This window comes from Triticum dicoccoides, chromosome 6A, assembly GCF_002162155.2.
Source record: "Triticum dicoccoides isolate Atlit2015 ecotype Zavitan chromosome 6A, WEW_v2.0, whole genome shotgun sequence".
NCBI lineage: Eukaryota > Viridiplantae > Streptophyta > Magnoliopsida > Poales > Poaceae > Triticum > Triticum dicoccoides.
Window position 1 is genome coordinate 174,221,266 of NC_041390.1, and position 10,936 is coordinate 174,232,201.

The 10,936-nt window shown below is 45.4% G+C and overlaps 1 protein-coding gene across 11 annotated transcripts; it reads left to right on the top strand.

Moving 5' to 3' along the window:
* Positions 1-1,271: 1,271 nt before the first annotated feature.
* Positions 1,272-4,335, top strand: LOC119316479. Of its 11 annotated transcripts, none has more exons than XR_005153022.1 (5): positions 1,278-1,349; positions 1,456-1,601; positions 2,105-2,152; positions 2,242-2,422; positions 4,033-4,335. XR_005153022.1 is itself a non-coding variant. In XM_037590803.1 (4 exons), exons 1-4 carry the CDS (start codon positions 1,901-1,903, stop codon positions 4,129-4,131), a joined length of 357 nt encoding a protein of 118 aa, XP_037446700.1. In that variant the 5' UTR covers positions 1,608-1,900; the 3' UTR covers positions 4,132-4,335. The 11 variants fall into 11 exon arrangements, 1 of the variants encoding a protein (XP_037446700.1); XR_005153021.1 differs by having other exon boundaries at positions 1,298-1,349; positions 1,427-1,601; XR_005153023.1 differs by having other exon boundaries at positions 1,272-1,601; positions 2,096-2,152; positions 2,220-2,422.
* The last annotated feature ends 6,601 nt before the right edge of the window (positions 4,336-10,936 follow it).

Sequence of the window (10,936 nt, forward strand, 5' to 3'; positions counted from 1 at the left end):
TATATATATATATATATATATATATATATATATATATATATATATATATATATATATATATATATATATATATATATATATATATATATATATATATATATATATAAACACACACACACACTAGCAAAAAGACCCGTGCGTTGCAACGGGAGAGACAATTGTATCTGCAAAATGCATTTGCATTCAAGCTGAATTTAATCTTTACCGAGATATGTGGGAACAAAGATTGCATATCTTTAATATGAACTAAAATTCTAAGTGAGTGACAAAAATAGGTTGAAAAATCAAGAGTTACACTAATAGAACTTTAAGAAAATAAACTCAAATCTGCAGTAGAGAAGTGCACTCGGGCAGTAATTTTTTCTCTTGAGGATTGCAATAAACATAGAACTTTTTTATATTTGATAGTACAAACGGAAAACTTCATATTTTGTGGTTGCAAGGTTGCATGATATTTTTTTCCGGATAAATCATGGTTCGCGAGTTCAGCTACGAAAACAAAAAAATTCTTTTCTGATTTGAGATGACTTTTAGTTGAAGTGCGGCACATAGAAAACATGCCCTGGCATCATGGGTGTAGTAACTTGTAAAGAAAACTTTGTACATGAGCTCCCACATTAAAAGGCCAAAGGTACATAATGACGGGCAAACAGGAAACGTGTTTACCTCATATAGAGGTCTTGTACTCTTTGTGGTTTCTCTTAATTTCTAAAACTAAATTAAAATTAAAAAGAGGTAAACACTTTAGTTGAAGTGCGGCATATAGAAAACATGCCCTGACACCATGGGTGTAGTAACTGGTAAAGAAAACTTTGTACATGAGCTCCCACATTAAAAGGCCAAGGGTACATAATGACTGGCAAAAAGGGAACGTGTTTACCTCATATAGAGGTCTTGTACTCCTTGTGGTTTCTCTTAATTTCTAGAACTAAATTAAAATTAAAAAGGGGTGACGACTGGATTCAAACCCGCACCTCCTAGGTAGATGTGTGGCGCTCTAGCCACCAGGCTACAACATCTTTGCTGATGTTAAGGGAGATTCACTAGCTGATAAACCAAATTTAGCGCAGCGACCTGCGATGGAAAAAACGAAACGTTTTTTTTGACTTATAGGTGGCATACTCGGTAATTTGTAGCAACTTTGGGGTTATTTATATGACATACGGGCAGAAGCAATAACCCTTTTATTATTAAAAAAAATTAAGGTAGAGGTATATATATATATATAAAAGTCTATTAATAACCCAGGATAAAGAATAAGTTATTTCTCATCCTGGTCAATCCACCGAGCCAGACGCACTAGCACCTCCACCGCTCACCTTTTTTTACAGGATCCAGCGCCCATTGAAGTAAATTTTTGCCCGCTCCCACCTTCAGCCGATGTAATTTATCGTTTTGGTATATGCGTGGACGGTTATTCTTTTAGTCGTGGGTTCGTGGCGTTTCTAATTGCAGGCGGTAGCGGCGGGAGGTCTCGGCGGCGAGCGGCCGCAGCGCGGAGGAGCGTGGTGTCCTTCGGCGGCGATTCCACCGATCCCCTTCGCCTCCGGTGGCTGATTAGGTGTCGGCTTGCTGATGGGAACACGGATCTGTCCACAAAGGTATGTTTTAGGTCTCTACGATCTAGGTTTTGGGGTCCTGATGGTGGTAGGTAGGCTAGGACGAAGCGGAATAAAGGGATCTCTTCGGCCTCTTCCTCGTCCTGCCGGTGTGGCCTGTGTAGATGGCGCCAGGCCGGCGAGGGTAGGGCTCTCGACTTCCTACTTGTGGCGCTTTGTATAGGAGTCATGAGCTGGCCGCCGTTCCATCCAATTCAAGAGGCTGCGGCCAGTCCAGGATCTCATGAGCACGGGCAGGTTCCCTGGCCGTGGCTGGGTGATTCTTCCAGCTCACAAAGGCCATGTATGGCGATGGTGCTCCAGACGCCCTTGTATGTTTGGGCTATTTTGGTTTTACTTCCATGTGTGTAGGTGGGGATTGCACGGTAGGAGGTGAGAAACGTCAATCCTAATGCTTTCCGCACCAAACTTCCAATCAACATCCACATACGTTTCACCTGGTTGTGTTCCTCCCAAGTTGCTAATATGGTTTTCAGTTTTTGCAGAGGCTGTAGATAGAAGAGGTCATGAGGCTGAACATCCTGTCCAATCAGGTAATCAGAATTTACCATATATCCTTGACTGTGTGCTTGCTTTCGTGCAAGTAACATTTTTTATCAGGAACACCCTTATTTTTGCACAGAGATGGGTGGTCATGGATTCAAAGAAGGCGGAGTGTAGTCATGTAGTGTCGCTGGTGTTTCTCGGTGTCAGGTTATGTTTGGCCATTGGCATGCATATTGATGCGCCATGCATCTCCTTTCATCATGATGGTCAGCGACCGCGTCTTCGCCGCCGGAGCTGTTCAGTATCACCTACTCTCGGTCAGTTTACATAACTACGTAGCAATTTACTCTCTTGAGGCGAATTATTGTGTATTAAATTTTGATTTCTGTCCAAAATTTAGTTGTTTTCGTCATAGCTAAACTACAATGTTAATACTGACATTACAATCTTTTATTTCATTCCAACAATTTAGTTCCTCTCTGTCAGTAGTAGATTGTGTTCTGGTCTAAATTGATAAGCTATGTGGAGTTAGACGTGTGTTATATAGATCATGAAATCCATGCTTAGGTTCTTCCGTGTGCAGGTTACATTTTCTAGACATATATGTAGCCAATTACTGGTTTCAGGACTACGTCATAGATTCGTGCATTGCACCATATCATTTCACTAGATGGTAAGTTGTGCGAAAAGAAGTTAAAAAGCTAATGATCATGGTGTTCAGTGTTATAGACTACAAGCATGCTAGAAAACAAATTCAGAACTAGCAAAAAAAAGAATTGAGTTCGTCGCGATAACAATTTTCAGGAAACAATGGCTATTTCATATATATGATGGTGATTTTTTGGCGACTATTTCGGGGAAAAAAAACTTAGGCTATGTTTGGTAGCAAAGTATCAGAAAAAACAAAGTATCAAAAACTACAGTAATTTAATCAGTAGGCACACAATACCATAGTTTTAACTTAACAAAGTTTTTCTGGAGTATTCAGAATACAGACCACATGTTTGGCCACAGCACACAATGCTGTAAAATTTGCTGGCTAGCCGTTAATTAGGCAGTCGCATGCTGTAGTAGCGAGATGAAAAAATAGTGGATGGAAGTTGCACCGTGGTGTAGTACTAGAATATATGGATCGACTAGATTAACGATGATTAGCGGCAGCGACGGCGGCGGAGTAATTAGCAAATGGATAATGAGAAGTAGTAGAAGTAGGAGGAAATAAGGATTCATCCTTTGCAGATAGTTTTTGTAGGAAAATGCTAATCAATTTATTAGCAAATGGATAATGGGAACTAGTAGAACTGTACTAATCAATTTGTAGGAAAATACTCCTTTCATTTAAAACATTAGGCATATAGTTTTTGTAACTTTACTTTTAGATATGTTTTCTCTTGTATTCCCTCATTTCTATACTCTCTTTCTCTCCCATATTTATTTATGGATGCTATGGTCATTTCACTGAACATCGTTTTTGTTCTGTGCCCTGTTTAATCCCCATTCTTGATCAAACATAGCTTATAAAAAAATGAAGGGTGATCTAGTTATTTTGTACACACAGTAATTAGTAAGTATTTGTGTTATGTGTGTACGTTGGTACTAGCAATTGCCGATGTGGTAGTTTGATAAATGAAGCTAGAAAACAGCTAGCGGTATCCAGCAAGGATAGGACAGGAGATGTCAAATTTATAAGTTTCCAAATGGCCGCCCAGAATGTGTAATAATCAAGATTGGCGAAATATTCAGTTTGCAGTACACATGTATCACAGCTCAAACATACCAATTACATGTGAATTGCGTTTCTTGTTCTGACATCATTGCATTTCATGATCCTCGGTATTTATTTCTATGCAATTACAACATTAGTTTGAATGGCAGCTGGATTTGGATTTATTGTTAGGCTTACTTTGTTTTTGTGTCCTATAAACAGGGTGAAGCTCGGCGAGAGAGGCCCTATAGTTTACAAATATTCGTGGAGCTCTCACAATGGCAGACAGAGAGAGGAGCTACTCCAGCATTGCATGGCTGACAGCAAGTGACTAATGCCCTAATCTTGTTGTGTAAATTAATGCAACTGGCGTTAACTTGTAGAGCATCATGTTGTTAGAATAGTTCTAAGGTCACCGTGTGATTTCGTTTACATTTTTGCTTGCTTGCCGGTGTACCAAACAAGATGGATGTAGCTTCTGCCGAGGTATGGACGAGGGGCGGGTCCGTTCCTCTGTTCCTGCTCTGTTCCCCTCCCCTAGGACATCAAGGTGCTCCCGCTACTGATTTCCCTGGGAGGATTCTTCGTCTGGGACTGCGATTCCGGTCGCTCTCTCGCTGCTTTCTTCCCCCTCTCCATCTCCCTTGCCGCGCTACCTTGTGGTGGGTTGACCTAGATCTGTTTTGTTCGGGGCGATTAAGGGGCGATCTGTGCATCGCTACCTGCCCTTGGCAATGGCAGATCGAGGCTCGAATTAGGTTGGGACCCAGGACTCCTTGGATCGACGCGCCCCCGCGCCTGCAACAAGGGATCCGGTGCCGACCCCCGCCCCGGTGCTCGGGGAGTTTGGTTCTGATTCTGCCCCTCGTGTGGTGGAGATGATGGAGCGCCTTCGTCTGACGGCGATTGAGGCCGCAACCGGTCTTGGTGGATGATGAAGATGAGGCAGATCAGGTGGATCCGGGTCGTGCGCTGGTGGGGAAGGTGCTCTCCCCCAACGTCCTCCACATCAACACCATCTCATCGGCAATGAGGCCGGCGTGGGGAAATCCCCAAGGCTTGCTGTTCCATCCAGCAGGAGATAACCTGTTTGTGGCGGAGTTCGCCACCCCTGCAGACCGTGCTTGTGTTCTGGAAGGCTCGCCATGGATGGTGGGTTGCCATGCTGTCCTTTTCAAGGATTTTGATGCTGAAATTCAACCGACTCAGATGATCTTTGATCGACTGACCATATGGGCACGAATTATGGCCCTGCCTCCAAGACTGATGAAATCCAACCTTGGTATGGAATTTGCAAAGCCGATTGGCAAGATTGTGCGTGTGGAGTCGGATGCCGATGGTCGCTGTTGGGGCTCCTACATGAGGGTTCGGGCCGAGGTTTTGGTTCAGGAACCAGTGGTAAGGTATGTTACTGTAACATCTGCCAAAACAAAGAGCACCGAAACATATTCAGTCATGTACGAGCGACTACCTTTCTTCTGCTTTTCATGTGGCCTGTTAGGTCACTCGTCGATGTTGTGCCCAACTCCGGGCGTCCGTGATGAAAATGGAGAGCTCCCCTATGCTGCCATGAAAGTGTGTGTTCCTAATGATCAACCAAAGTGGTCGGGGGGCTCAAAGTCCAGTTTTGCTTCTTCCTCGTCCGACTTTTTTCAAAGAACCTCGGGACAGAAGACCTTTACTGCTGGTACTAGAATTTCTGATCCTAGCAGTCAAGTCAATAATGTTGCCAAGAATAATGTGGTCGATGAGACAGAGGTTTCCTCCCCAGCTAAGGGTGGTCCTGGCCGTGGTAGCTCATCCCGTGGAAGGGGGCGTGCCAGTTCTGCCCGTGGTCGTGGCCGAGGGAAGATTGGGGGCTCGGGCAAGGAATTGTTCCCGGTCTCTAAGTCAAAGAAAGGTATGTCCGGACAGAAACGCAAAACTGCTAAAGACACACCTGGTCAGCTCTCTGAAGGTACTACTTGCTCTGAAATCAATCAGCTTGCTATTGTTCTATCTGGCAATTCTGTTGGAGCTGCTCCTCCACTTGAAATGATTGGAGATATTGAGTCAGTTAAGAAACAAAGGACTTCTCCTACCCGATCGGCGGATCCGGCGGCGGCTGCGGAGCAGCGCCGCCAGACGCAATGAGTCTGTTATGCTGGAACTGTCGAGGCTTGGGGTCGGACTCGACGGTTGGCGAGCTTCGCTGGTTAGTGAAGCTTCACCGCCCCACCCTCCTCTTTCTCTCTGAGGCAAAGATGAGGGATTCACGTGTCAAAAACTTTATGTGGTCTCTAGGTTTTACCGGGTGTTTGGCCGTTAATTCCGACGGCTTGAGTGGTGGTTTGGCTCTCTTTTGGACGGCGTCTGTTAATGTTTCTCTCAAGGGGAGCAATGCTCGATGTATTGATGTTCTTGTTACTTCGGAGGCGGGCTCAACTTGGCGTGCTACCTTTGTGTACGGCGAACCGAGGAGAGAGGATAGGCCACAATTCTGGGAGTTGCTGAAACGTTTGAAAGCTCAATGGCAAGGTCCTTGGATTGTATGTGGGGATTTCAATGAGGTTCTATCCCAGGACGAGCATTGTGGTCCCCGGGACAGATCTGAAGCTCAGATTTCAGCCTTTCGAGATTGTCTCATGGACTGTGAGTTGATGGATTTGGGTTTCTCCGGGCCTAAGTTTACGTGGTGTAATCGCCAAGACCCGGAGTGCCATGTGAAAGTCCGGCTTGATAGAGCAGTGGCCAATTCAGATTTTGTAAGGTTGCATGATGTTTGCGCTGTTGAACATGTGATCACCACCTCGTCTGATCATTATGCTATCTTGATCGAGCTTGCCGGGTAGCCCACCCAGAGGACACAACGGCCAGTGCAGCAAGGTTTTAAGTTCGAGGCTATGTGGTTGCGGGCAGCCGACTATAGAGAGCAGCTGGAACGTGCTTGGACTGAGGGGCGGAGTGGTGATTCTTCTCTGCAGGCGACATGGGACAATCTTCATCATGTCGCTGGGGCCCTTAAGTCCTGGAGTCGTGACACTTTTGGTTCTATCCGGCGTCAGATCAATAGACTGGAGCAATGACTTAAGTCCATCCGGTCTATGCCAGTCACGGACTCATCTTTGGCTGAGGAAAGATCTATTAAGACTCAATTATGTGAGTTATTTGAAAGAGAAGAAATCATGGCTCGTCAACGTTCGAGGGTGGACTGGTTGCGTGAGGGGGATCGCAACACTGAGTTCTTCCATGCTCGAGCTGCTGCCCGCAAGAGGACCAACAGAATCCAGCGTCTGGTCCGTGATGATGGGTCCTTTTGTGATACTCAACGAGAGATTAAAGGTTTGGTGCAACAATTCTATGAGAAACTTTTCACATCCGAACCTTGTGATGCAGCTGATGCAGTCCTGGATGCTATCCCTCAAAAGATTTCTCCTGAGATGAATGAGGATTTGAGTAAGCCCTACACTAACGAGGAAATCAAGGCTGCTCTGTTCTAGATGGGTCCTACTAAAGCTCCTGGACCTGATGGTTTTCCAGCCCTCTTCTATCAGAATCATTGGGACTTCTTGGGAGAGGAGATTTGTCGAGCCGTGAGATGCTTTCTGGATGGAAGCTCAATTCCGGAGGGTTTTTGTGACTCAGTGATCGTCCTTATTCCTAAAGTGACATGACCCATCTCTCTCAAAAAAAGTGACACGACCCAAGCACCTGAAGAATTTCCGTCCAATTAGTCTATGTAATGTTCTTTACAAGATTGCCTCGAAGGTCTTGGCCAATCGTTTGAAGTTATTGCTCCCTGTTGTCATCTCTGAGTTTCAAAGTGCCTTCGTGCCTGGAAGATTGATCACTGACAACTCTCTTATTGCTTTTGAATCTCTTCACGCCATCAGACATCAGCGAGCTAAACAACCCTTCTTTGCCTTGAAGATTGACATGACGAAAGCCTATGACCGTGTTGAGTGGAGTTTTCTTCATGGTTGCCTCTCCAGACTTGGTTTTAACCCTGCATGGATCAACTCAGTGATGAGGTGTGTAACCAATGTTCGCTATGCTGTAAGGGTTAACGGTGAGCTTACTGCACCTATTGCTCCATCGAGAGGAATTCGTCAGGGTGATCCTATCAGCCCCTATTTGTTTCTGCTCTGCACTGAAGGACTGTCAAGTCTGTTACTCCAAAAGGAGAGTTGTGGCGAGCTACATGGCATTAGGAACGGTCGTTCTGGTCCTCCTATCTCACATCTCCTGTTTGCCGATGACAGTATCTTCTTTGCTAGATCTGATGCTCGTAGCGTGGCTGCTCTGAAGACCACTCTGGAACTATATTGCTCTGGTTCTGGTCAGTTAATTAACAAGGACAAGTCCTCTTTACTCTTTGGTCGTGGTTGCTCGGAGACTGTTAAGCAAAGAGTAAAGGCGAGTCTTGGGATATCTAACGAAGCCTTCAATGACACTTACCTTGGTATGCCTACCGAGGTTGGTAAATCCCCTACTAGTATCTTCAAGTTCTTGCCAGATAGGGCTTGGCGATGTGTTCATGGATGGTCTGATCGACCGGTCTCGCGAGCAGGGAAAGAAACACTACTGAAATCTATCATTCAGGCGATCCCTGCTTTCATCATGAGCTGCTTTGAACTTCCTAAGGCTATCTGCAGAAGGTTCAGACAAATTATTGCCGATGAGTGGTGGGGCCGAGAGGATGGGAAAAAGAAGATACACTGGAGATCATGGGATTGGTTCACAATGCCCAAGTCTTTTGGCGGGATGGGTTTTCGGGATTTGCACATCTTCAATTTGGCAATGCTAGGCAAACAAGGGTGGCGACTACTTACTGTTCCGGACTCCTTGTGTGCTCGTGTCTTAAAAGGCCGATATTTCCCTCACACGGATTTCTGGAATGCACCGGCTCCGCGTTCAGCTTCTGCCACTTGGCGCAGCATTCTTGCTGGCCGTGACCTGCTCAAGAAGGGAGTTCAATGGGGAATTGGGGACGGCTGCCAGGTTCACATTACTTCTGACCACTGGATCCCTTCATCTCCGCCTTGTGTTCTCCAGCCGCTCTCTCCTATTCCTGCCAATGCTAAAGTTAAGTGCCTTATGTATGAGGAAAGCAGGTCCTGGAATGAAGCAACGGTGCGTGCCTTCTTTCGGAATGACGTCGCATGCGAGATTCTTCAGATCCCTATCTACAAGCATGGTGAGGATTTTGTTCGATGGCCATTCACAAGATTCGGGGAATACACGGTGCGATCAGCCTACAATTTGGCTCAGTCTGCACACTTCCTGGAGTCTCATAGTTCAAAAGGAAAGGATTTGAGTTCCAATTTTTCTTCCCAGGAAAAGGATTGGAGACTGCTATGGTCTATCAAAGCACCGGGCAAGATGAAAGTTGTCTTATGGCGCTTTGCGCACAATTGTTTACCATCTGGGGAACAACTTAAACGCCGCCAGGTACCCAATTCTAAACACTGCTGCTTTTGTGTTCGGTCTGAATATGTTGAGCATGCTCTACTGTTTTGCCCACATGCCAGGGACGTGTGGGATATCATCAAAGAGGAATATAATTTCAGCTTGCACCGTGGCACTTTTCTGTCTCAAGGCAATGGGTTTTTGACTTCTTGGCAAGGTCGTCTGATCAGGTGCGTACTGTCCTAGTTGTGACCCTCTGGCATATTTGAGAGGCTCGAAACTTTGCGAGAAACAGTCCGGAGGCTCCCCATCCACGACGTACTGCTGAGAAGATCAAGGCTTATGTCGCCCTTATCCTGCAGCATCTTTTCCTTCCAGTATCTGAACATAGCGTGAAACCAATGCGTCCAGCTCCGACTGGTCTCCGCCGCCGTCAGGTACCATCATGTTCTACTCTGACGCTGCAACTTTCTCGAGCCTGGATAAGTCTGGCATTGGGGTCGTCGGCAGGGATGACAGAGGTCAATTCGTGGTGGCCTGTAGCGAGCCGATTGAGGGTAGCTTGGAACCTGAAATGGCTGAAGCCATGGCTCTTCGACGTGCTGTTCTTTTGGCGCATGATGTACAAGTTTCAGATGTTATCTTTGCCTCTGACTGTCTCTCACTTGTGCAAAGAATCAACTCGCCTATGAGTGACTGTTCTTCAGTTGGAGTGGTGGTGGCTGATATCAAGTCTATGTCTGAAAGTTTCTCTTCAGTGTCCTTCAAGCATGTTCGTCGGCATTTGAATGTTCCTGCTCATGTGCTAGCTAAATCATGTATGAACTATTCTAGTCTTTGTGTGTTCCATTCTGTTCCGGATTGTATCCGACAAACTCTGTGTAATGTTGTTCATTAATCTATAAAGCCGACGTTCTCTCTCAAAAAAAAAAAAACAAGATGCAAGATGGCATATAATGTATTTTTACATTGAATCATGGATGGTGCATTGGTGACATTTTCTTTAGAGTATGATGATCATCTTTGTTTTACATCGTCTCCCAACTTTATTTTGTTCTTATGTCGGCTTCAAAATTCCTACATTGGTGGTTGGCAAAATGAGTGGAGTAGTATATTTCTTCGTCAGGTCGCTATGTTGGTAGTTGGCAAGATAACATAATGCACGTGCTGAGTGACGTAAGATGGCGGCGAACAACAATGACCTGAGAAGCATCTCGGCCGAATCGGCTGGCCGACGACGGGGTGCAGGACAACGACCTGGAGAAGCATCTCATCTTGCTCTCCGTAGTCTATCCGCTCTCTATGGTCATTTCTCTGGCAGTTGACTTGAAGATTTCCTTGTTCAAAGAAATTCATTGATGATTGAGCAGAAAAATTGACTTAGAGGGAGTGCCATAGAGCCCGTATGGGCAGAGGTAATTTAAGTAGCTTGTCCGCTGTAAAATTACATGGCAGGCAAAACAAACTAGCCAAGACTACGTTACATGGAAAAATAAAACTGAATGGGTTTGTCACATGCACGATGTAACTCACCTCCATTCATCTCGTAAAATTACCTCACAAGGCCTTCTGCTTACGGTTGTTTCAGAGGGACACGCTCGTTCCTCCAAATTGTAATTTTACCTCCCAGGACCTTTTTCTTTGGGTGCGCTTAGTTGTGGTGTGCGTAGGGTGTATGAAGAGGCTGGGGTAAGGAATAACAATTCCTCACTCAGGGTGACGAATAGCGCGACCATAT

What these genes read in the sequence shown, in the direction of transcription:
- LOC119316479 (XM_037590803.1), top strand. Translation starts at nt 1,901, where the DNA reads ATGTATGGCGATGGTGCTCCAGACGCCCTTGTATGTTTGGGCTATTTT. An exon ending in TGAACATCCTGTCCAATCAG is followed by an intron (nt 2,153 to 2,312) that starts GTAATCAGAATT and finishes TCTCGGTGTCAG; the next exon opens with GTTATGTTTGGCCATTGGCA. An exon ending in TTCAGTATCACCTACTCTCG is followed by an intron (nt 2,423 to 4,032) that starts GTCAGTTTACAT and finishes TCCTATAAACAG; the next exon opens with GGTGAAGCTCGGCGAGAGAG.